We start from the raw sequence: 22943 nt of genomic DNA on the forward strand, positions 1-22943 counted from the left end.
ATGCTTTTGCTTGCAGATGAAACAGTTTCCTATAGTGCAGTTAAAAGTATACCATCGGTTGTTGAATCTGCAAAATGACTGTAATACACTTCAGGCTTGGTTTATGGAAAATAAGTTGGGGATAAATAAAATTTTATTCCATGCTGCTTTGGCTCAAAGAAGAAAAGTACTGCTTCAGTTGACCAATTTAAAATTACGGCAGTAGATTGTATCATTGAGAATGTATACTTGTTTCAGAGAATGAGAATGTAATCTCATTTTGGAGTTATATGGATAAAATCTAAATAAAATTAGAAATTTAATTGCTTTTAAAAACACATTGGAAACAAAGTGCTCTAGTTTTGCCAGAACTGCAGTTTTAATTTTTGGCTTGTTTTTGCCTTTGGATGTATCCTATTTTTATTCACTGTTTTCATAGCCGTTATTATTTCTTTTACGGCATCACAGTACACGGGTATGTATTCATGCCCCCTGGGACATGAGATGCCTTATCTCAGGGGCTTATCCAGGCTTTAGATTTCTAAATTTAAAAAATAATAATAACATAGACATAGCCCGCATATTAAAGATACGCAGCGGGAATATTGGTATACTCTCTCTCGAGCCCGTTTCATATTCCATCTAGAATGTTTTCAGATATCATTTGGTGTTCCTTTTATGGAGTGGCATAGGATTGCCCCGCTCAGTGTCCGATGCCTGCTAACCCGAGGCCTGTAAGTGCTTTGACATTTGTGTACGCTGCGTGTTGGGTAATCCGAGGAGGTGCTAAGTACTGTGCATGGATTGATCCTCATGGAGCATTCATTATTCATGCCCTTCAGTGCCTAAGAAGTCCGAGTCAGCCGACGTGGAGGAGTCCAAGCTGGAGAACGACGAGACGGACGGGGACGGCCCCTGCGCTGTCCCCATCAGCCCCGCGTCCGCCGACAAAAAGCCCGCCCCGGCCAAGTCGCCCAAGGTTAAAAAAACTTCCCCTCGTTTCTACCCCTCCCTCTCCGCCTCTCTCCCTCTCCGCCTCTCTGCCTCTCTCCCCCTGCCTCTCTCCACCTCTCTCCCTTTCCGCCTCTCTGCCTTTCTCCTTCTCTCCCTCTCTGCCTCTCTCCTTCTCTCCCTCTCTCCCTCTCTCCCTCTCTCCTTCTCTCCCTCTCCACCTCTCTTCATCTCTGTCTCTCTCCATCTCTGCCTGCCTCTCTCTCTCCTGATCACTTGACTTCCAGCCAGGATCAGAAGACCCCATAGGAAGCCCCTCAGTAACATTTGTGTCTATTTATAAAGGAATCAAAGTGCTTCTCTGGCTGGCAGATCCCAAGTAACCCCTGAGCTCAGGGGCAGTGACCTCCCGCTCACACACTTGGCTCGCACTCACCTCCGCTCCATGTGAAGGATCCTGCCTTTGGCTGGCACCCAGTGCTTTACTCTGACTTATTTAACATGTACATCTAAGCACCAGGCTCATGCTACATGTCGACAATGAGCAGCTGTGGCCGGTTGCCATACATTACAAAGTGCATGTTGAAACAGTTTCTCTAATGGGGTCTGTAAGATGGGATCTTATATGGGGGAGTGGAGGCTTTGATGTCCGTCTGTGTGTGTTTTTCTGTTAGCAGCAGGACAAGTGGCAGCCCCTGTTGTCCACGGTAACCAGCGTGCATAAATATAAGTGGCTGAAGCACAGCGTTCAGGGCTGTATCCCCCAGTCCAGCCTCATGGCCACCATCGTGGAGTTCGCCCTGAAGGAGGAGCCTCTGGATGTGGAGAAGATGAGGAAGTGCCTCCTAAAGCAGGTGAGGAGGAGGACGGGGTGGGGCTCAGGTGGGAGGAGTGGGCAAAGCAAAGGGATGGGACGTGCAGTCGAGGCTGAGGTGTGATTGGAGGACAGTGAAGAGGGATTCAGTTGAAGCTGAGATGTGATTGGAGGACAGTGAAGGGGGATTCAGGTAAGGCTGAGATGTGATTGGAGGACAGTGAAGAGGGATTCAGATAAGGCTGAGGTGTGATTGGAGGACAGTGAAGAGGGATTCAGATAAGGCTGAGGTGTGATTGGAGGACAGTGAAGAGGGATTCAGATAAGGCTGAGGTGTGATTGGAGGACAGTGAAGAGGGATTCAGATAAGGCTGAGATGTGATTGGAGGACAGTGAAGAGGGATTCAGATAAGGCTGAGGTGTGATTGGAGGACAGTGAAGAGGGATTCAGGTAAGGCTGAGATGTGATTGGAGGACAGTGAAGAGGGATTCAGATAAGGCTGAGGTGTGATTGGAGGACAGTGAAGAGGGATTCAGATGGATTCAAGGGGTGTGTGAGTGGGAACTGGGAGAGCCATATCACCATTACCTGTGATTAAAGTCGGGAGGCTGATGGGTAAATCTGTTACAGCTGGAGCGGGCGGAGGTGAGGCTGGAGGGCATTGACACCATGCTGAAGCTGGCGTCTAAGAGCTTCCTGCTGCCGTCGGTGCAGTACGCCATGCTGTGCGGCTGGCAGAGGCTCATCCCCGAAGGGACCAATATCGGGTACGTCTCCCTGACAGCGGTGCCAAAGATCACACGTTCACCTCCAAGCTGGGGCGCTGCTGCAGGGCATTCAAGCAGGACAGTTAACCTGAGTCGCATCAGTAAAATGTTTGGCTGTGGATGTTTGGATATGGACTACCACTGTGCTGCTTGTGGTGTTAGTGCAACATTTTAGAGTTTGTGTCAAGTTTTCTGCTGGATAATTGGGTCTCGTGTGCATAAACCCCTTGGCCTCGTCACGCTATTTGGTTTTGCTGAAACAAGAGAATTTCAAGCAGGTTTTGCCCGAAACAATTGAAAGAAAAAAAAAAAACGTCTGTCATAATCTGACATCAGGTGTGACGGTTTTCTTGGGGTGTTGTGGATGTATTCATTAAGCAGCGGACTGATTGATGTCCTGTTTGTCCCCTCCTGCTGCAGAGAGCCCCTCTCTGACTGCCTGAAGGATGTAGACCTCATCCCTCCCTTCAACCGCATGCTGCTGGAGGTGACCTTCGGCAAGCTGTACGCCTGGGCCATCCAGAACGTGCGCTCCATCCTGCTGGACGCCACCAACAGGTTTAAAGAGCTAGGTAAGAACAGGTCTCGTGAAATACACACTGCTTTTACACAGTACGAATGACAGTGAAGGCACTGCTGGTGGGGGTATGTGTGTATCTGACCGTGCAGGTGTAGGCCTCTATGCGTGTGTGCACATGTGTGTGTACAAAGTGTTAGGGGGCCCCCCCGTATGTGTGTACAGTTTTAAAGTGTAACCCCCATTTGTGTGTGTGTGTTTGTGTGTGTGTGCGTGCGTGCGTGCGTGTGTGTGCGTGCGTGTGTGTGTGGGTGTGGAATTGGGGGGACCCCCATGTGTATATGTGTTTGTGTGTGTGTGTGTATGGTTTCAGAGGCAACCCCCCTGTGTGTGTGTGTGTGTGTGTGTGTGTGTGTGTGGTTTCAGAGGTAACCCCCCTGTGTGTGTGTGTGTGTGTGTGCGTGTGTGTGTGTGTGTGTGTGTATGGTTTCAGAGGTAACCCCCCTGTGTGTACGTGTGTATGGTTTCAGAGGTAACCCCCCTGTGTGTACGTGTGTACGGTTTCAGAGGTAACCCCCCTGTGTGTACGTGTGTACGGTTTCAGAGGTAACCCCCCTGTGTGTACGTGTGTACGGTTTCAGGGGTGCAGCCCGTCCCTCTGCAGACCATCACTAATGAGAACCCGGCGGGTCCCAGCCTGGGCACCATACCACAGGCACGTTTCCTGCTGGTCATGCTCAACATGCTGTCCCTGAAGCACGGAGCCAGCGGCCTCAGCCTGCTGCTCAACTCCGGCATGCTGGCGCTCACCCAGAGCATCCTCCGGCTCATCGGTACGACCCCGCCCTCACGCTCCTCTCCTCAGCCTTCACCTCTCAGTCTGGAGCCGCTGGTCGGCCTCTGCCTCGGGCAGCGTCCGTTCTGGGGTCAGTTGTAGAATGCAGTGTGTGATCTGGGATCAGTGGTATTGATATACAGGATATGTTCTGGGCTCAGTGGTATTATTGTGCCGGGTATGTTCTGGGGTCAGTGGTATTGGTGTACAGGGTATGTTCTGGGGTCAGTAATAGAATCCAGTGTATGTTCTGCGGTCAGTGGTATTAGTGTGCTAGGATATGTTGTGGGGTCAGTAAAAATGTGCAGTGTACATTCTGGTGTCAGTGGTATTAGTCTACAGAGTATGTTCTGGGGTCAGTGACAGAATCCAGTGTGTGGTCTGGGGTCAGTGGTATTGATATACAGGATATGTTCTGGAGTCAGTGGTATTAGTCTACAGGGCATGTTCTGGGGTCAGTGGTATTAGTCTACAGGGCATGTTCTGGGGTCAGTGATATTAGTCTACAGGGTATGTTCTGGGGTCAGTGATATTAGTCTACAGGGCATGTTCTGGGCTCAGTAGTATTAGTGTGCAGTGTACGTTCTGGGCTCAGTGGTATTAGTGTGCAGTGTACGTTCTGGGCTCAGTAGTATTAGTGTGCAGTGTATGTTCTGGGCTCAGTGGTATTAGTGTGCAGTGTACGTTCTGGGCTCAGCGGTATTAGTGTGCACGCTATGTTCTGGGCTCAGTGGTATTAGTGTGCAGTGTACGTTCTGGGCTCAGTGGTATTAGTTTGCGGTCTCTGTTCTGGGATCAGTGCTGGGGAGGTGCTGAGGTGTGTTTCCCCCCTGTGCTGCAGGCCCCAGTACAGACAGCACTGAGGAGGACCTGGGCTCCAGTGCCCATGGCGGCTCGGCCACAGTGCTGGAGGAGTCCAGGAAGGAGGCGGCTCCCGCCCCCATGCCCGCGTCCGGGCCCGAGCTGGCGGCCATGATGAAGATCGGCACGCGCGTCATGAGGGGACTGGACTGGAAGTGGGGCGATCAGGTGGGGGGGTCTGTCTGCTGCCCGCTGGGAGTATGAGTGCACATTGTGACCCCTCATTACCAGTCCTCGTCATGACAGTTCATTACAACCGAGACTTCATCATTACTCTTCTTTATGTCTTTACAGTATGACTTCATTTTGACTGGTTGTTATGACTGTTAATCATGCCTGCTAGGAATGGCATTTCATTATAGCTGTTTATGTTTACGTGAATGTTGATTTAGACTTTGTTATAGCTGTTCGTTATGATTGTTCCTTCATTAACTGTTCATTATAACTGCACGTTGTGACTGTTCGTTCATTGTGTGTGTGTGTGTGTGTGTGTGTGTGGGTGGGTCGGTGTGTGGTTGTGTGTGTGTGTGTGTGTGTGTGCGCATGTGGTTGTATGTGTGTGTGTAACCGTTACTTCTGTGCTAACGGCAGGACGGGCCAGCGCCGGGCCTGGGGCGCGTAATTGGAGAGCTGGGGGAGGACGGCTGGATCCGGGTCCAGTGGGACACCAGCAGCACCAACTCCTACAGGATGGGCAAGGAGGGGAAGTACGACCTGAAGCTGGCAGAGCCGCCCCCGGCAACCCAGCCCACCACGGAGGACTCGGACACGGAGGATGATACCGGTGAGCGGGGGGAGGGAGGGGGCAGAACATTTCCCATGTACAGGTAGCTGTGTACAGTGTAATGAGCAAGGCTGTCAGCACAGCCTAGGCCCTAGGGTATGCACCTCTTCAAAATGCTATTGCCTGATTATTTCTGTTTCTCTTTGTCTTGGTGTATCGTTGGTGTTACGTCTGTGTGTCTCTGTGTCTCTTTCTGTCTCTCTGTGTGTCTCTCTCTGTCTCTCTGTGTGTCTGTGTCTCTGTCCTTGTGTGTCTGTGTGTATTTGTGCGCGTGCGTGCGTGTCTCAGAAGGGGAGCCGGTGGAGCGGAGCTCTCACCCCACGGCGCTGATGCTGACGAGCACGGTGAACCTGCTGAAGACGCTGGCGCTGTCTGCAGGCATCCACGCCGAGGGCATGCAGACGGAGGCCATGCGCACGCTCTGCGGCCTGCTCCGGATGCTGGTGGAGAGCGGAGCCAACGACAAGAGCGGTAAGCAGTCTCCGCAGCCTCACCGAAACCCCACCCCGTCCACCCCCCCTCTGCGACACCACACACCCGTATAAGCTCATATAACAAGGCTTCAGTACATACAGGAAACGTCAGATATTGAACATGTTAATCTATAACAACCCCCCCCCCCCCACCACTTCAGACTGAGCCTTGGCTCCTCTGCCTTTCACTGCACCTGAAGCTTACCTTTCTCCTCAGCACCTCAGGGTGTTGGTATTGTGCTTTAACGCTGGTTGTGATTTTGCTAACTGTCACATTAAGGCTTTTCAACATGCCCCCACCCCCTCCGCAGGATGCTCCGCCCACAGGCAGGTGTCCCGGGAGCAGCACCGCAGCTGGTGCACTCTGGGCTTCATCCGCAGCATCGCCCTCATGCCCCAAATGTGCAGCACCCTCAGCACCCCGGCCTGGATCAGCCTGCTCGTCCGCATCGTCGAGGGCCACCAGCCCTTCACTGCCGTCACGCTGCAGAGACAGGTGAGAGGCTTGGCGTTGAGCTGTCAGTCACTCCGCGATTGACACCGCCTCTGGTCGGGCTGGCCCAGCTGCAACATCGTCCCCTCCCCTGCTATGCTGTTTGTTAGCTTAGTACCACAGATATTCAGATTCTCAATTGCTTCCTTCCGTCCTTGTGTTCTTCCTGCTTCTGTGTTGCTGTGTGAGTGCCGTCGCTACGGTTGAGTATGCGCTCTAACTGCCGTACCAGCGAGCCTGGCTCTTTGGCGTCGCGGTCAAAGACGCATGTTTGGTACCCCGTAGACCCGGGTTCGAGGCCGGGTGGGGTGACTGCTCTCGCCGTTCCCTACACTGTGCTAGCTATGGATGTTCTGTGTTTGCCCACACACTTTCAAGAATGTTCATAACAAGCCAGCCAATCGGAACAGTTTTACTTTCAGCAGTGGCAGAGAGAACTTTCAGTGTAAAGCACAGAGAGCCAACTTCTGGTCAATATATACAGTATTGTTGTAGATGCCCTCAAGATTAATCTGGATTTCAACATCTAGGTTGTCAGTTGTTTAAGTGACTGTTGGTCACTTGATGCGGTGCAAGTTAGTGTGAGGGCATCTCCTTTGAGTTCCAGCTGAAATTAATGCTGTAGTCTTATCTTAAATGTGTCGCACGCCTGTGTTACTCCCAGATCCTGGCTCTGCGCCTGCTGCAAGCAGTGCTCCCGTCCTGGGACAAGACGGAGAGGTCCCAGGACATGAAGTTCCTGGTGGAGAAGCTGTTTGGCTTCCTGGGGAGTCTGCTGACCACCTGCTCCTCAGACCTCCCACTCCTGAGAGGTAAGGAGCAGCGTATCCGATTTAGCCTGGACTGCAGGAAGAAGGTCCAGATATATTTAGACTCTCCTGTCAAAAGACCAAATTTTACCTGGGACAAAAGTCCCCTCTGTGCCTCTGTGCCTCCGTGCCCCGGCGGTCACGCCACCGCTGTTCCCGTCTCTGCCTGCAGAGGGCTCCCTGCGCAGGAGGAAGTCCCGCCCCCAGGCGTCCCTGACGGCCACTCACAGCAGCACGCTGGCCGAGGAGATCGTCGCCGTGCTGCGGACGCTGCACTCCCTGGCCCAGTGGAACGGCCTCATCAACGAGTACATCAACTCCCAGCTCAGCTGCATCGGCGACGTCATGGCCGGCCGCCACGCGGAAGCGGTAGGGAGGAGGAGGAGGGGGGGAGGAGGGGAAAGAAGGCTGCCGATTGGCTGTTCTGGCTGAGTAGGTGCGCTGTGTCTGTTACGTCTCAGCTCACACATTCAGTCACTTGTTGGGTTCCACATTCGACAGCTGCTGTTCTGTTTGGCTGTCTCCTCGGGCAACCGTGTGCTGACCTAACAAAAGCAGGTCGAGGAAAACGGTTCTGTGAGCACCTTCTCCAACGCGTGCGGTCCAGCGGTCCTCAGACTCGGCTCAGTTTGTCCCGCGTCTCTTCCCCTCCAGACCCTGCTGGAGGAGTACTTCCCGGACTCGGAGGGCCCCGCGGTGGGCAGCCTGATGGCGGTGCTGGCGGTGATCGGCGGCATCGACGGGCGGCTCAGGCTGGGCGGTCAGGTGGTCCATGAGGAGTTCGGGGAGGGCACTGTCACGCGCATCACGCCCAAGGGCAGGATCACCGTGCAGTTCCACGAAATGAGGACCTGCAGGGTGTGTCTGCTCAGCCAGCTGAAACCGGTACGGGCCCTGACGGAGTAACACGCCACTACAACCTCATTTACAGTCATGCTACACTTTCCATACACACATCAGCATCAATCAGCCTCTGTCACCTCACTCACACCACACACACTCTCACACTGTACACGCAAGTTCCAGACAAGATGCAGGAGGTGATGAGATTGTAACAGGGTGATGGTAGCAGGTTGTAATGGGTTGATTGTAACAGTGTGTTACGTTACATCGCATTAAATGCATTTACCAGACGCTCTTATCCAGAGTAGCTTCCAGCACAATAGAACATAAGTGTATCCATTCAACTGAAAAGAGCAACAGCGACAGACCAGGCTCACAAAGTGTAATGGGATGGTTGTCAGTCTGTGGGTGTTACATGCTGTGGAGCAGATGAGCATGGGGTCAGTTCATGTGGGTGGCAGTGTCGGTGACAGTGTCGGTGTCTGTCCCCCCCGCAGCTGCCCGTGGTGGCCTTCAGCGTGCACAACCTGCCCTTCACCGAGCCCATGCTGGGGGTGTGGGCACAGCTGGTACACCTGGCCGGCAGCAAGCTGGAGAAACAACGCATGAAGAAATCTCTGAGCCGTGGCCTCACAGGTAACCCCCCCCCCCCCCCCCCCCCCACACACACACACACACACACACACACACACACACACACACACACACACACACACACACACACATACACATAAACACACGCACACAAACATACACACACACAGACACACGCCACTCACAGCTCCACAGCAGCAGAGCAGCGAACAGGAAGTACACCACGGCAGAAACAGACTGCACTTCCTGCTGGTGTGACGCAGCCATATTTTAATGGATTTGTTCACACATATTATGGCTCCCAACTAAAACAACTAGAAGTCAGTGTAGGAGGGCGCGGGGGGCGGGTTATTTCGTATGCGCCTCTTCTGCCTGCCATGCCTTGGCTCAGCTGCGGGGCTGGTGGTTGAGTGCTCCTCTCTGCTTAGCCAGACACACAGAATGGATTATGAATTATGCACAAGCTCGCTCACATATTCAGAGCGTCAGCCTGTTAACTCAGGCACACCCCACTGCCCCTGTGAAAGATGTGCACTCAAAGAGGAAAAGATCTTGATTTGAAAGCCCTGCGTGTTGTGTGTGTGTGTGTGTGTATGGTGTGTGTATGGTGTGTGTATGGTGTGTGTCTGTGTGTGTGTGTGTGTGTGTGTCTGTGTGTGTGTGTGTGTGTGTGTGTGTGTGTGTGTGTGTGTGTGTGTGTGTGTGTGTGTCTCCCAGCGGACCAGGTGGACCTGCACTTGCTGCGGTGCCAGCAGCTGCGTCTCTACATCCTGAAGGCGGCGCGGGCCCTGCTGTCACACCAGGACAAGCTGCGGCAGATCCTCTCCCAGCCCGCGGTGCTGGAGACGGGCTCCAACCCCAGCGGTGAGCGCTCTCCTCTCTCTCTCTCTCTCCCTGCCCCCCCACGCGTGCGCGCTCGTGGGACTTCCTGTCGAATAAGACTCTTTCGCCCACGCTCGAGCGCTCGCGGTCGGGTGCCTTCCTCGGCTCAGGGAAGCGCAAGGCAGGCAATAACGGATCGCGCCGACGCCCGCCTCCCACGCTTCGGTGCGGGGGTGGCTGCGACTGCTCTCCGCTCTCTGGGGGTCCCTCCCCCCCCCGCTGCGGGCTGCACATTCAGCGCTGTCCTGTGTGGGCAGGCGCATCCGCAGCTGCTTTTTAAGACTATCGTTCTGCGCAGTTCACGCAAAGCCATTCTATATCTATACATCATCTGCACAGCCCATTCCGTTTCCGCAGTATCAGCAGATCCACATGATATAAAGATCAGTGAATCTGTGTCGCGTCTGTGCAGCATGGCTGCCTAAAGCACTCCGTCTTACTGTCTGTTACTGTGCACGTTTATCCCAGAGCCATCCAGATGGCTTTGCTGGCCGATAACGTCTCTTAGTGACGCAGAGCGAGTCTCTGGGGTGTGGATAATTGCTTTTGAGATGTGAGTTTAGCCTAGGCTTTCTGGGAGATCTCTGCAGCTCTATGTTGCCACCTGGAGGACTATCCTTTAATGCTACACACCATTTTTAGTTTCTTTGAAAGTGTTGGAAACAATGACCAATGTAGGCCAGTATACACCTCTTGGATGACATACAGAGAACTGTAGCCATCTGAATGGCTATGAGGTTTTTTTTTTTCTTTTATTTTATTCTGAGCACTAAGGGACTCCATTTGAAGACAATGGTTTGGAGGTTTCTAAAGCAGAGCGGCACTTCTCACATTGTCGTCCCCCCCCCACCCCCCCTTCTCCTCCTTGTGCAGAGGACGCCGTGGCGTCGTCGCCGGATGTGGGGGACCTGTCCCCCGACGGCCCGCTGCCCCCCCTCATCCTGCTGCAGCAGCTGCTGTCGGCCGCCACCCAGCCCTCCCCGATCAAGGCCATCTTCGACAGGCAGGAGCTGGAGGTGAGAGTGCGCCGGAGTCACGTGCAGGATAGGGTTAGCGGATGTGCAAGAGCCTGCGCGCATGCGATCGTCCAAATGAATGGTGTCTTTAAAATGCGATGAGCCGCCGTTATAAATAGAATCGCCTAAAGATCTGCCACGGGAATGTTCTGTAGCCTTTGTTTTTACCACTGCTGCTAATTCTTTCATATTTCTCTCTGCTCACGTGTGTGCACATGTGTACGCATGTGTGTGTGTATGTGTGTCTGTAGGCTGCAGCCCTGGCGGTGTGCCAGTACCTGGCGGTGGAGTCCACCCACCCGTCCTCCCCGCTGTTTGAGGACAGCAGCTCCAGCGAGGCCACCACGCCGGTCACAGTGCAGCACGTCCGGCCGCCCAAGCAGAAGAAGCACAAGGCCTCCCCCGTCCCCCCCCTGCCCATCGTGGGCCAGCTCATGGAGATGGGCTTCCAGAGGAAGAACATCGAGTTCGCCCTCAAATCCCTGTCTGGGACCACAGGAAGTGCCTCTGGGATACCAGGTATAGAATTATAGCTGCAAGCCTGGGACCACATCTCATATTTTAGACACAAATAATAATAATAAAAATAAGTCTTTCTTGTAGTAAAAAATTTGATCCACAGTAGTTTGTCCATCTCACAAATTCTTAGCCACCCACGTTTTTCATTCATCATAAAGCTTGTGATGGAAGCACAGGTTTCATTGATCAGGTCAGCGCAGCAGCGGCTTGTGAGCTTGTGGTAGAGGTTGAAATCTCACACTTTAAATTTAGCGTTGCTCTCTGCCTGTTTTCATTGCTCTTCCTCGGTTTGACAGTCGAGCAGTCAATAATCTGGACACTTCAGTGAAGCCTTCTGGCATCTCCCTTTCTCTGTGCTGTGTGCACGGGTTGATAGTGCTGCGTTTGCACGGTTCCACCGATTATCTATCATGTGGATAGGTCTGCTTTTGATTCTTCGTGCCCGCAACAAGGGCATGCCGATGACGTAAAGATCAATTAGTACGCGCAGATTGTGCACATTCAAGAGCAAGTACTCATCTAACACAGATTAAACCAGCTTGGCACAGTTTTAGAGGACAAGATCTGACAGTTGGCTGAAGTTAATTGTCAGTATGGTAATATTTGCATTTACATTTAATGATGTACCAGACGCTCTTACTCAGGGTGACTTACAAGCTGTGAGGGCATGTGAAAAGATGAGTGCAAACAGGAGGAAATAACATGGGTTTGTGGCTGAAGACGTTGCAGCTCAAGATGTTGACGTTAATCAGGGCCTCAATGCAACACCACTGGTGGAAACGCCACTGGTAGAAAACGTCCCATTACCTGAAGTTAATGCCTGTCACGTCTGCCCTCTCACATGCATACATACAAACAGACACGCGCACACACAGAATATCTAGATTGCCCTTGTCGGGAACAGACACCCGCGTGCCCTTGCCTTTAGTACTAGAACGTATGTATGTATGTTTGAACCCATTGTTCCCCTTTAGTCATGGAGCTGAGCGGCAGATTCCAGCGCTCTCCCTGACGATGGAGTGTGTGAGAAACTCTGCCTGTGTTTCAGGTGTGGAGGCCCTCGTCGGCTGGCTGCTGGACCACCCCGACGTCCACATCACCGAGCTGTCCGACGCCGACACCGTGTCCGACGAGTACTCGGATGAGGAGGTTCTGGAGGAGCTGGAAGAGCCCGAGACGGCCTTCCCTGTGGTGAGCGTTCCTTCCTGCATAGGCTCCCCCCCTTCCTGTTCATGCATCGTCCTGTTAACATCACTGGTACTGGCACTGAAACTTTGTACTAGTTAGGGCCACTTTTGAAAATAGATTAAAAAGGAGAGACAGAAGTTTTGCTTGTTGGCTCACTCTTGTTTGCGTTCTACAGCCTCAGTCTTAGCATCAAATTGGGATTTTGTCTGGTAAAACATTTAACAGCACCTTTTTTTATGGGTGTGATGAATAAGAATGGGCGGAAAACAGTACTGCTTTGGAACAGGTGCCGCCTGGAGATTTACTGTTAATTAACATTGTATAAATGAGCAACTGCTGCAGCCAAAGCCGTGGCGATACTGACAGCAGTGGGGTGTGGTTTCAGCCCCCTGGAGCCGTGGTGACAGAGAGTCAGACATTCAAGAGGAGATCGGATTTCCAAAGCAATGACGACTACGCCGTGTATGTCCGAGAGAACATTCAGGTAAGCCTCTTTCATTGGCTCGTAAAACATTTGGCGGCCTTCTCTTAACTGATAAGATTGAAATCTCCCTTTTCAGACTGAATACATAGCTTTGTTGTGGTGTTTTGCTTCAGTATGTGATATGTCCAAAAATCTCCCAATGAAGTGAGAAGCCCTCCACAACTAAATAATTTTGGGCTGTTTTAGTTGTGGAAAAATTCTGATTAAAGTCTGATTTTTGTCTTGTGAAAATGTCATTTCTCAAGTGGAAAAATGACATCTCGCTGTGGTGTGATGGTGCCCCCTGCAGGTGGGAATGATGGTGAAGTGCTGCCGGACTTACGAGGAGGTGTACGAGGGAGATGTGGGGAAGGTGATCAAGCTGGACCGGGATGGGCTCCATGACCTGAACGTGCAGTGTGACTGGCAGCAGAAGGGGGGGACCTACTGGGTCCGTTACATCCACACCGAGCTGCTGGGTAAGCCAGGCTTCCTGCATCGCTCACGCCATTTAAAGATACATGTGTCAGATATACAGGTGCGGTGTGTTACTGTATGACCTCTCACCCTCTGTCCCCCCCCCCCCCCAAAACCTGCAGGTTTCCCGCCACAGAGTTCCCCGTCCCACATCAAGATCGGTGACAAAGTCCGTGTGAAGCCGTCGGTCACGACGCCAAAGTACAAATGGGGTTCGGTCACTCACAGGAGCGTCGGAGTTGTGAAGGGTAATTAACGTTTGATGGTTTTTTTTTTTGGATTGCCTTCATTTTGAAGATGAAATTGTATTTAAAGTTTATTCTTTAAATGTTATGAGTGTGAAGTCACTCCATAAAAGCTGTACATTTATCACCTTGGCGGAAATTAGAGATATGGGGGCGCTGAAGCATTAGCAGCGCAGGAGGCTAACAGGTCTGCCCTCCCCCCAGCTTTCAGTGCCAACGGGAAGGACGTGATCGTAGACTTCCCCCAGCAGTCCCATTGGACAGGCCTCCTGTCAGAGATGGAGCTGGTGCCCAGCATTCACCCGGGAGTCAGGTGAGGACATGGGGCTGCGGGACTCACTCTAGCCCCAGGCTTATCCCTGGCCTACCTGTTCATCCAGTACCCACCTCAACACCAAACACGCTGTGTGATTTTGAACTAGTGTCAGCTTTAACTCTTAAAATGAAGCCTGGGTTAAAGCACTGAGTGCCCGGGAAAACCAGCATGTTCCACTAATTTTGACCTGTGAACTTTTAATTTAGTATGCGTAATTATTTTCTTTTGTACAGTCAAACACTCATTGCTCATGGCACTTTTTGTGGAAAGGTAATTCCAACAATGGAAAATGAAAAATGTCTATAATCACGCCAGGCTAGAGTGTGTGTTTCAGGGTATGTTATTGGAGTGTTTGAACATGCTGTGCACTTGACAGAAGGATTCTGATCTTCTGCTGTAGATGTGATGGCTGCCAGATGTTCCCGATCAACGGCCCCCGGTTCAAATGCAGGAACTGTGACGACTTTGACTTCTGTGAAAATTGCTTCAAAACTCGCAAACATCACACCAGGCATTCCTTTGGCAGGATCAGCGAGCCAGGTCAGTACTGAACGGTGACAACACATTCAATCAGTGAACCAGGGTCAGTACTGAACGGTGACAACACATTCAATCAGTGAACCAGGGTCAGTACCGAACAGTGCCAACACATTCAATCATTGAGCCAGGGTCAGTACCGAACAGTGCCAACACATTTAATCAGTGAGCCAGGGTCAGTACCGAACAGTGCCAACACATTAAATCAGTGAACCAGGGTCAGTACCGAACAGTGCCAACACATTCAATCGTTAAGCCAAGGTCAGTACTGAATGGTGGAAACACATTCAGTCAGTGAGCCTGGGTCAGTACTGAACAGTGCCAACACATTCAGTCAGTGAGCCTGGGTCAGTACTGAACAGTGGAAACACATTCAGTCAGTGATCCAGGGTCAGTACTGAACGGTGACAACACATTCAATCAGTGAACCAGGGTCAGTACCGAACAGTGCCAACACATTCAATCATTGAGCCAGGGTCAGTACCGAACAGTGCCAACACATTTAATCAGTGAGCCAGGGTCAGTACCGAACAGTGCCAACACATTAAATCAGTGAACCAGGGTCAGTACCGAACAGTGCCAACACATTCAATCGTTAAGCCAAGGTCAGTACTGAATGGTGGAAACACATTCAGTCAGTGAGCCTGGGTCAGTACTGAACAGTGGAAACACATTCAGTCAGTGAGCCTGGGTCAGTACTGAACAGTGGAAACACATTCAGTCAGTGATCCAGGTCAGTGCTGCACAGTGGAAACACATTCAGTCAGTGATCCAGGTCAGTGCTGAACAGTGGAAACACATTCAGTCAGTGATCCAGGTCAGTGCTGCACAGTGGAAACACATTCAGTCAGTGATCCAGGTCAGTGCTGAACAGTGTAGACACATTCGTCAGTAATGTTCGCCGCTGGAGCCCTCACCCCGTCACCGCGTGTGTGTCCCCGCCCTGCAGGCCAGTCTCCGGCGTTCTGCGGCCGCTCGGGGAAGCAGCTGAAGCGGCACCACAGCAGCCAGCGCGGCATGCTGATCGACGAGTGGTCCCGCGCCGTCAAGAACCTCAGCGTGTCGTCCTCCGTCAACCAGGCCTCGCGCCTCATCGACTGCGGGGACCTGTGCTGGCAGTCCTCCGGCTCTCAGGGCAAGGTGCGTGCCGCACGGCATTCTGGGAGAGAGCGGGGAGAGGGGTCAACAGGGAGACGGCACACATCACGTTCCTTCCTTGTTCGGCTGTAAGGAGTGCCTGGGCTCACCATTTTAAATTGTTGAGCTGAATAGTTCTGATGAAGTAGTATGGCTCACTGGTTCAGGGACATTTTCAATGTGTTTGAAAAACGACAAAACGACTTTGCTCCCAGTAAAGGCTGCGTTTCCACAAGAAGAATTGGACTGATCCAGCAGCATTAGTCAAGAGGAAATCGTGTGGAGATTAAGATAACACTTGTTATTTTTTAATCGATGTAAATAAGAAAAAGTGCTGTGATGACTACTGTTAAACTGAGTTAAAACATGAATCTCTTCTCCATATTCACAGGGTAAACTATGAATGCCAATTAATGACCGCTGTTAAAGCTTACTCAACTGCTGTACAGTATCCTATGAACATGAGAGAAAACTTAGCTAGGTGATAGTGTTGAACTTAGCTAGGCGATAGAGTTGCATCACAGTGGTCCCATCAATGTTACAGATATCAGCTCAGCACATGTACCACTCCAGATAGACCTCTCAAAAACTACCACCTGACTCTGAACACAGATTAGGATGAGAGTTGAGGCTTTAGAGGGAAAACATTTACTTAAGAAGGCACTTTACACGTAGTAAATGTAGCAGAGTGGCCCGGTTTCTTCTCCTGTCGTTCAGTGGGACAGATTTAGTCGGTCAAGTTGAACTCCGTGTACTTTGGGTCACGTCCCCCTCCGCTCTTGTCTAGCACTGGATCCGTCTGGAGCTCTTCCCGGACGTCCTGGTGCACAGGCTGAAGATGATCGTGGACCCAGCGGACAGCAGCTACATGCCGTCTCTCGTGGTGGTGTCGGGTAAGGAGGCGCTCCGGCGGAGTTTCCGGCAGTCTTTCCTGTGTAAGCCACGAGCTCTCTTTCGTTTCTTTTTTTTTAATGTCACTGTGCATTCTGTTCTGCTCTCATCCTCAGGCGGGAATTCTCTGAATAACCTCATCGAGCTGAAGACAATCAACATTAACCCCACCGACACTACTGTTCACCTGCTCAGTGACTGCACTGAGGTATGTGTATGTGTGCATGTTATTCTGTCATACATTTGCTAGAAAGATAGAGCACCCTCCACAAGAGAACACCAGGAGCGTCTCACCTGGGTTTTGAAGGTGCTTCCATATGGCCATAAGCCAGGTTCCCTGACCCTTTTTTGACATTGTGTGCGAAGTAAATACCTCTTACGCTTGTACAGTGTTCAAGGATTACAGTTATTGTGTTATAAAGGAGTAGGTGGTCTTCAGGGGGTCACACACGACATCTGTGAAGTGAGTGTGATGGAGAATCGTAAACTGAATTGATGCTGTGATTAAAAATGTGACTCTTGGGGTCCTGTGAAAGACATGAAGTGCTGTTACAGAGTAGAGACACATGAGGGCATTCGGGAGCACAGAGTGCTGAGGTCAGGAGGGTCATTTCACCCGAATTACAAGACCAGCGGAACTGTAGTGAATGTTGGGTGGATTAGCTAGTGTGGCCCATACTGTCACCTCTAACTCATGCCAAGTGCAAACTATACTGGATAGGAATGCACAGTCCTCTGGACAATAAAGGAATTGCATACTACATTTTGACTGTGTCCCTTTGACACTGGGTACTTCTGGGGGCCAGATGGGCCACTTCTTGCCTAAGTGTTGACATGGAGTGTTTGTGTCTCTGAAGTGACATAATTATTTGTTACAGAAGTGTGTGTTGGTTATCTGTCTTAGGGATGGCCACCTTTGCTCTTTGAACTCCAGTGGCCTTTGAGTCTGTGTCTTGTTGGAGTTTGTATCTTGTTGTGTGAGCTTGTGTCTCCTCGTGTGAGTGTGTGTCTCCTCGTTTGAGTGTGTGTCTCCTCGTTTGAGTGTGTGCCTCGCTGTTTGAGTTTGTGTCTCGCTGTTTGAGCTTGGATCACGCTGTTTGAGCTCATGTCTTGAGCGCGTGTCTTGTTGTTTGAGTTTGTGTCTCATTTGATCTTGTGTCTCGTTTGAGTTGTTGAGTCTCTTGTTGTTTGAGTTTACATCTCGTTGCTTGAGTCTGTGTCTCCTCCTGTGAGCGTGTGCCTCATTGTTTGAGTTTGGGTTTCATTGTTTGAGTTTGCGTTTCGCTGTCTCTCAGTATCACAGGTACATCGAGATCGCCATCAAACAGTGCCGCAGCTCCGGCATCGACTGCAAGATCCACGGGCTCGGCATTGTGGGCCGCATCCGCGCCGAGGACGAAGACCTGGCCACCGTGCCCTTCCTGGCATCTGACAACGAGGAGGAGGACGATGATAAGACCAGCACCGGCAGGTACGGCGAAAGGGCAGGGGATCGAGCGCACCCCCCCAAGGGACGGGGAGTCTGTATCTGATGGGACGGGACCGTGTGGATCTCATCCAAACTGGCTGCCACACCAGCCCCTTTCTGTGGTGGTTTGGGTTTGACTTATAGTCAACACTATGGTGTGATTGTGTCCCTGCCAGGGTTTCACAAGTCTTTCCAAAGCAGACTGAGCTGCACTTCAGTTAGAATCAAAACGCCAGACGAGCTGAGTGTATAAGTGGCCTTAGCTCGCGGTATTTCTCAGAGTGTGCCCACGTGCCTCTTTCAGGGCCATTTCAATCAAAGAGACCACTCAGCTTAACAGCTTAGAACCAAAGAGCCCGTTTGGCTTAACACACGAACACTACATTACAACACTGAGCATCTGTGACCTCTTCAAAATTAGACCACTTCATGTCAGCAGCAATCAAAAGACATCACACAGAAATAAGAAAAGCAGTTAAAAGCATAGCTTGCTGGGAAAACCATTTTGCTCAATGCAGTGTGAAATTCTGGAATCATGACAGCCCTACATCTGAGTACATCTGTGTCACTTACTGAAACCATCTAACATCTGAGCCAAAATGAGCTGGGACATGTTCATGCTACAGTAGTTATGCTGTTGAGTTGGAGAAGTGGAAAATGGTAGAAGAGCGGACAAGGAAAAGTGGTGAAACTTTCACCATGACGGAGGCCCTGAAGCATTGAAAGCTGTTTTTATACCTTTTCGATCAGGAAGGGGGGTGGGGGTTTCCAGCTACAGTGGAAGTATTGTGTTTGATATTACTGTGGATTGTAAGGATTTGTGAGTCTTTAAAGTGTTAAAACCAATTACAATAACTGCAAGTGCTTTAAAAGTCGACCCATATGGGTTTACCTCTTTCCAGCACGCTATAAAACTTTAGGAGATTTGGAATAAGAATGCTGGAAGGCAAACTGAATGTGTGGATTTAAAGTCTTGTGCAAATGTGAAGCCTGCTGAATGTTGAGGATTTTTGATCCTCTTGCTGTCCCGTAGTCTGGCGCGGAAGAAATCGTCTGGCCTGGAGTCTGCGGCCTCCATCAGGACCAAAGTCTTCGTTTGGGGGCTGAATGACAAAGACCAACTGGGAGGCCTCAAGGGGTCGAAGGTATGGCCCGCCTCACCGGAATCAGCATGGCAGTGCTCAGGGAGTGTCCAGGTGCATTTATCAGCCCATTTACCTGCCCCTTTGTGTCCGACCGCAGATCAAAGTACCATCGTTCTCAGAGACCCTTTCCGCTCTCAACGTGGTGCAGGTGGCAGGAGGATCGAAAAGCCTGTTTGCAGGTGAGCGTCCTGCTTTCTACTGGGGAGGTGTTAGAAGTGCTATAGGGTGTGTATATGTGTGTGTGTGTGTGTGTGTGTGTGTGTGAGAGACTGTCTGTGAGACAGCACTGACTCTGAGCTCTAGTGACAGGGTGGAGGGGAAGAGTCTGTGTAGGGAAGTCTGTGTGTGTGTGTGTGTGTGTGTGTGTGTGTGTGTGGGGGGCACAGCACTAACCCTGGCTCCGTGCTGCAGTGACGGCGGAGGGTAAGGTGTACGCCTGCGGAGAGGCCACCAACGGCAGGCTGGGGCTGGGCCTCTCCAGCGGCACCATCCCCATCCCCAGGCAGATCTCCGCCCTCAGCAACTACGTGGTGAAGAAGGTGGCCGTGCACTCAGGTCAGTCCAGCTCCCCTCTCACACTCCCAGTGCTGCCCTCTCAGGTAAAGCAGTGGCTCTGACTCGCCTGTGTGCTCCTGCAGGTGGGCGGCACGCTATGGCCCTGACGGTGGACGGGAAGGTGTTCTCCTGGGGCGAGGGTGACGACGGGAAGCTGGGCCACTTCAGCAGAATGTAAAGAACGCCGCTGTCAAATTCCCTCCCCCTTGGTACAGAGTGGCGCACCCATAACTCGTGCTTGAAATGCTCTCGTAATGTAACCGGCAGGAACTGTGACAAGCCGCGGCTGATCGAGGCCCTGAAGACGAAGCGGATCCGGGACATCGCCTGCGGGAGCTCCCACAGCGCTGCCATCACCTCCAGCGGGGAGCTGTACAGCTGGGGCCTGGGGGAGTACGGCAGGCTGGGGCACGGAGACAACACCACCCAGCTCAGGCCCAAACTGGTGCGCTTACCGCTGCACATTTAAACAGCACGTGGTGTACTCACACTACATACGTACACACACACACACACACTTTCAAATACTCACCTACATACACACACACACACACATAGACACAGACTCAAATACATGCAAACTCACACACATGCACACACACACACACACACACACACACACACACACACACACACACACACACACTAATATGTCACTCCAGAATAGCATAATAGCTGGTAAAACATCACTTGTTGTGACAAACAGGGCTTTTTGTTCTTGGTGTTGAGTGACAGGTATGTCCCCTGTGTTCTCTGTTTGTGTGACACAGGTGAAGGTGCTCCTGGGGCATCGTGTCGTCCAGGTGGCCTGCGGCAGTCGAGACGCCCAGACTCTGGCTCTGACAGATGAAGGTAACACTGGAAATATATATGCATCTGAATGAGACCCCATACGACACAGTGTTTAACCAAGTAAAAATTGGTGCAAAAATGTGGCTGCATATTCAGTTCAGTTCAGTTTTAGTAGCTTTTCAAAGATCTTGAGCCTGAACCCTCTAGAGCAAGCCCAAGGCGACAGCTGCAAGGAAAAACTCCCTTGGCTCAGAGGAAGAAGACTTGAGTAGAACTCAGTTCAAAGGGGATCCTCTGTGCCTCTGGCAGGCACTGAATTGTCCAATTACGGTTAGGGCAGTAAGAAAATGTATTAGTTCCATCCATTTGGTAGGGAGGAAAAGTCTGAGGACAAAGGGAAGGTGGAATCAGTGAGATTGGCACATGCAGCTTTATTAGACCATATTTATTTACTGACCATATTAGACCATGTGGCACCACATATGACCGTGTTTGACCATGCTCTCTCTGTCTGTGCAGGGCTGGTGTTCTCCTGGGGGGACGGGGACTTTGGGAAGCTGGGCCGAGGGGGCAGCGAGGGCTGCAATATCCCCCAGAACATCGAGAGGCTCAACGGGCAGGGCGTGTGCCAGATCGAGTGTGGAGCCCAGTTCTCCCTGGCACTCACCAAGTCCGGCGTGGTGTGGACCTGGTAGGCATGGAAAAGCACCCTCACTGGGCTACACTCACAAGCAGTTTTACCCGGGAAAAATTCTATCTTCTTTCAATGGAAGCATTCCCTCAACAGTACAGCAGGGAAAGTAATTTGTAAATCACTAAGTGCTGACTCTGTGATTGCCTGGCCTGTGGGAAGCACTCACTCTGATGATTGAATGGCCAAGGGGGAAATGCTCATCCAATGATTGGACAGCCTATATGAAGCACTCACTGTGATTGGGTGGCTGAGGAGAAATGGTCATACCACGATTGGATATCTTATGGGAAACACTCACTGTGATTGGGTGGGCAAAGGGAAATGCTCATCCCATGATTGAATGGGCCACAGAGAGCTTTCACTGTAACAGGATAGCCTCTGTGGCTTAGTGTCTTCGTTCACTGTGTTTCAGGGGCAAAGGCGACTACTTCCGGCTGGGTCATGGCACCGACGTCCACGTGCGCAAGCCCCAGATGGTGGAGGGGCTGAGGGGGAAGAAGATCGTCCATGTGGCGGTCGGGGCGCTGCACTGCCTGGCCGTGACCGACACAGGACAGGTGGGGCCCTCTCACGCACCCCAATCTAAAAACACAGCATTAGTAAAGTTTACTGGGCATCTCACCTTAGCTAAAAGTTTACCTTGTATGAATGAGTAACGACCTCTGCCAGTTCAGAGGCCTCTGCAGCTCCACTCAGCTGTTAAACACAGCCGGCAGATCCAAGATTAGACCCTGTATGGCTATCACCCTCTGAAGGGTGAAAAAGGGACAAATATCATTTCGCACTCTGCAGTGCGTTTTAGTGTTCCCGTACAAAGCCCGTTTCCCTGTGACAAGACTAAGTAGGGGATGCCTTTTTCCCCCATTGCGTTTGTATTCCTGTTATCAGTGATCCATCACCGTGAGCAGCAGCTGGTCTGACCTTGTGGAGCGATGTATGAGCTTCCTCTTGATGCTCTGTCTGTGCTGTGATTGCCCTGCTGATTCTGCAGTCTGTTTAACGGTTTCTCTCGGAAATCGGAAGCACTATGTTCAGGCAGCCTAAGTCACTGTTGGCTTCTCAAAGAAAAGCTTTCTGAAGTGTAATGTAGGAATGGCCTGGATTTCCTTGGTATGGTAGGGTGGCTTATGGGGTCGACCTTGCCTCTGGTCCTGAGAAGACCGCGGTCTCAGAGGTTGACCGTGCTGCTGTTCCTGAGAAGACCGCGGTCTCAGAGGTTGACCGTGCCGCTGGTCGTGAGATGACTGTGGTCTCAGACGTTGACCGTGCTGTTGGTCCTGAGAAGACCGCGGTCTCTGGGTCGATCACACTGCCAGTCCTGAGTAGACCACACAATCAGAACATGCTCTCCCCGTCCCGAGCAGGTGTACGCCTGGGGAGACAACGACCACGGCCAGCAGGGGAACGGCACCACCACGGTCAACAGGAAGCCCACCCTGGTGCAGGGCCTGGAGGGCCAGAAGATCACCCGCGTGGCCTGCGGCTCCTCACACAGCGTGGCCTGGACCACCGTGGACGTCACCACGCCCTCCGTCCACGAGCCCGTCCTCTTCCAGACCGCCAGGGACTCGCTGGGCGCCTCCTACCTGGGTAAGCTGCTCTTGCAGGGCTCTACCCTCTCTCTCTCTCTGGAGGTCTGGCCATTGTGCTACAGTCCTTAAAAACATCCTCAGTCATACCTCAGGCTTCATTCAGTGATGCTTTTAATCAAGCTTCAAACCACTGCAGGGCTATTGATCTGTTTGTTTCTGTACACATCTGCGGCAACATGCCTCATTTTTCATATCCAGACAGTACTCTAGGGTTTTACGTGTATAAAATCTCAAGTTCTCCCATAACAGTGTTATTTGTGTATATAATATATGTGTTTTAGGGGCAGTTGTTTTGAATAACTCAC

At 51.6% G+C, this 22943-nt stretch overlaps 1 protein-coding gene across 1 annotated transcript in view; it reads left to right on the forward strand.

Moving 5' to 3' along the window:
• Window positions 1-22943, forward strand: part of herc2 (HECT and RLD domain containing E3 ubiquitin protein ligase 2) — a 72806-nt gene that overhangs the window by 29988 nt on the left and 19875 nt on the right. Inside the window, exons 31-65 of the mRNA XM_036545373.1 lie at window positions 822-958; window positions 1605-1784; window positions 2376-2512; window positions 2933-3084; window positions 3671-3862; window positions 4706-4893; window positions 5317-5509; window positions 5798-5980; window positions 6294-6478; window positions 7140-7287; window positions 7457-7653; window positions 7939-8169; window positions 8625-8763; window positions 9439-9585; window positions 10477-10619; window positions 10871-11138; window positions 12187-12329; window positions 12712-12810; window positions 13100-13268; window positions 13389-13514; window positions 13716-13824; window positions 14228-14367; window positions 15314-15504; window positions 16289-16394; window positions 16509-16600; window positions 17688-17863; window positions 18894-19005; window positions 19103-19184; window positions 19417-19560; window positions 19644-19734; window positions 19828-20005; window positions 20331-20412; window positions 20872-21043; window positions 21459-21603; window positions 22411-22636. Coding sequence (XP_036401266.1) covers window positions 822-958; window positions 1605-1784; window positions 2376-2512; window positions 2933-3084; window positions 3671-3862; window positions 4706-4893; window positions 5317-5509; window positions 5798-5980; window positions 6294-6478; window positions 7140-7287; window positions 7457-7653; window positions 7939-8169; window positions 8625-8763; window positions 9439-9585; window positions 10477-10619; window positions 10871-11138; window positions 12187-12329; window positions 12712-12810; window positions 13100-13268; window positions 13389-13514; window positions 13716-13824; window positions 14228-14367; window positions 15314-15504; window positions 16289-16394; window positions 16509-16600; window positions 17688-17863; window positions 18894-19005; window positions 19103-19184; window positions 19417-19560; window positions 19644-19734; window positions 19828-20005; window positions 20331-20412; window positions 20872-21043; window positions 21459-21603; window positions 22411-22636 — 5403 coding nt within the window. The remainder of the gene's footprint in view (window positions 1-821; window positions 959-1604; window positions 1785-2375; window positions 2513-2932; window positions 3085-3670; window positions 3863-4705; window positions 4894-5316; window positions 5510-5797; window positions 5981-6293; window positions 6479-7139; window positions 7288-7456; window positions 7654-7938; window positions 8170-8624; window positions 8764-9438; window positions 9586-10476; window positions 10620-10870; window positions 11139-12186; window positions 12330-12711; window positions 12811-13099; window positions 13269-13388; window positions 13515-13715; window positions 13825-14227; window positions 14368-15313; window positions 15505-16288; window positions 16395-16508; window positions 16601-17687; window positions 17864-18893; window positions 19006-19102; window positions 19185-19416; window positions 19561-19643; window positions 19735-19827; window positions 20006-20330; window positions 20413-20871; window positions 21044-21458; window positions 21604-22410; window positions 22637-22943) is intronic.

This window comes from Megalops cyprinoides, chromosome 14, assembly GCF_013368585.1.
Source record: "Megalops cyprinoides isolate fMegCyp1 chromosome 14, fMegCyp1.pri, whole genome shotgun sequence".
Lineage (NCBI taxonomy): Eukaryota > Metazoa > Chordata > Actinopteri > Elopiformes > Megalopidae > Megalops > Megalops cyprinoides.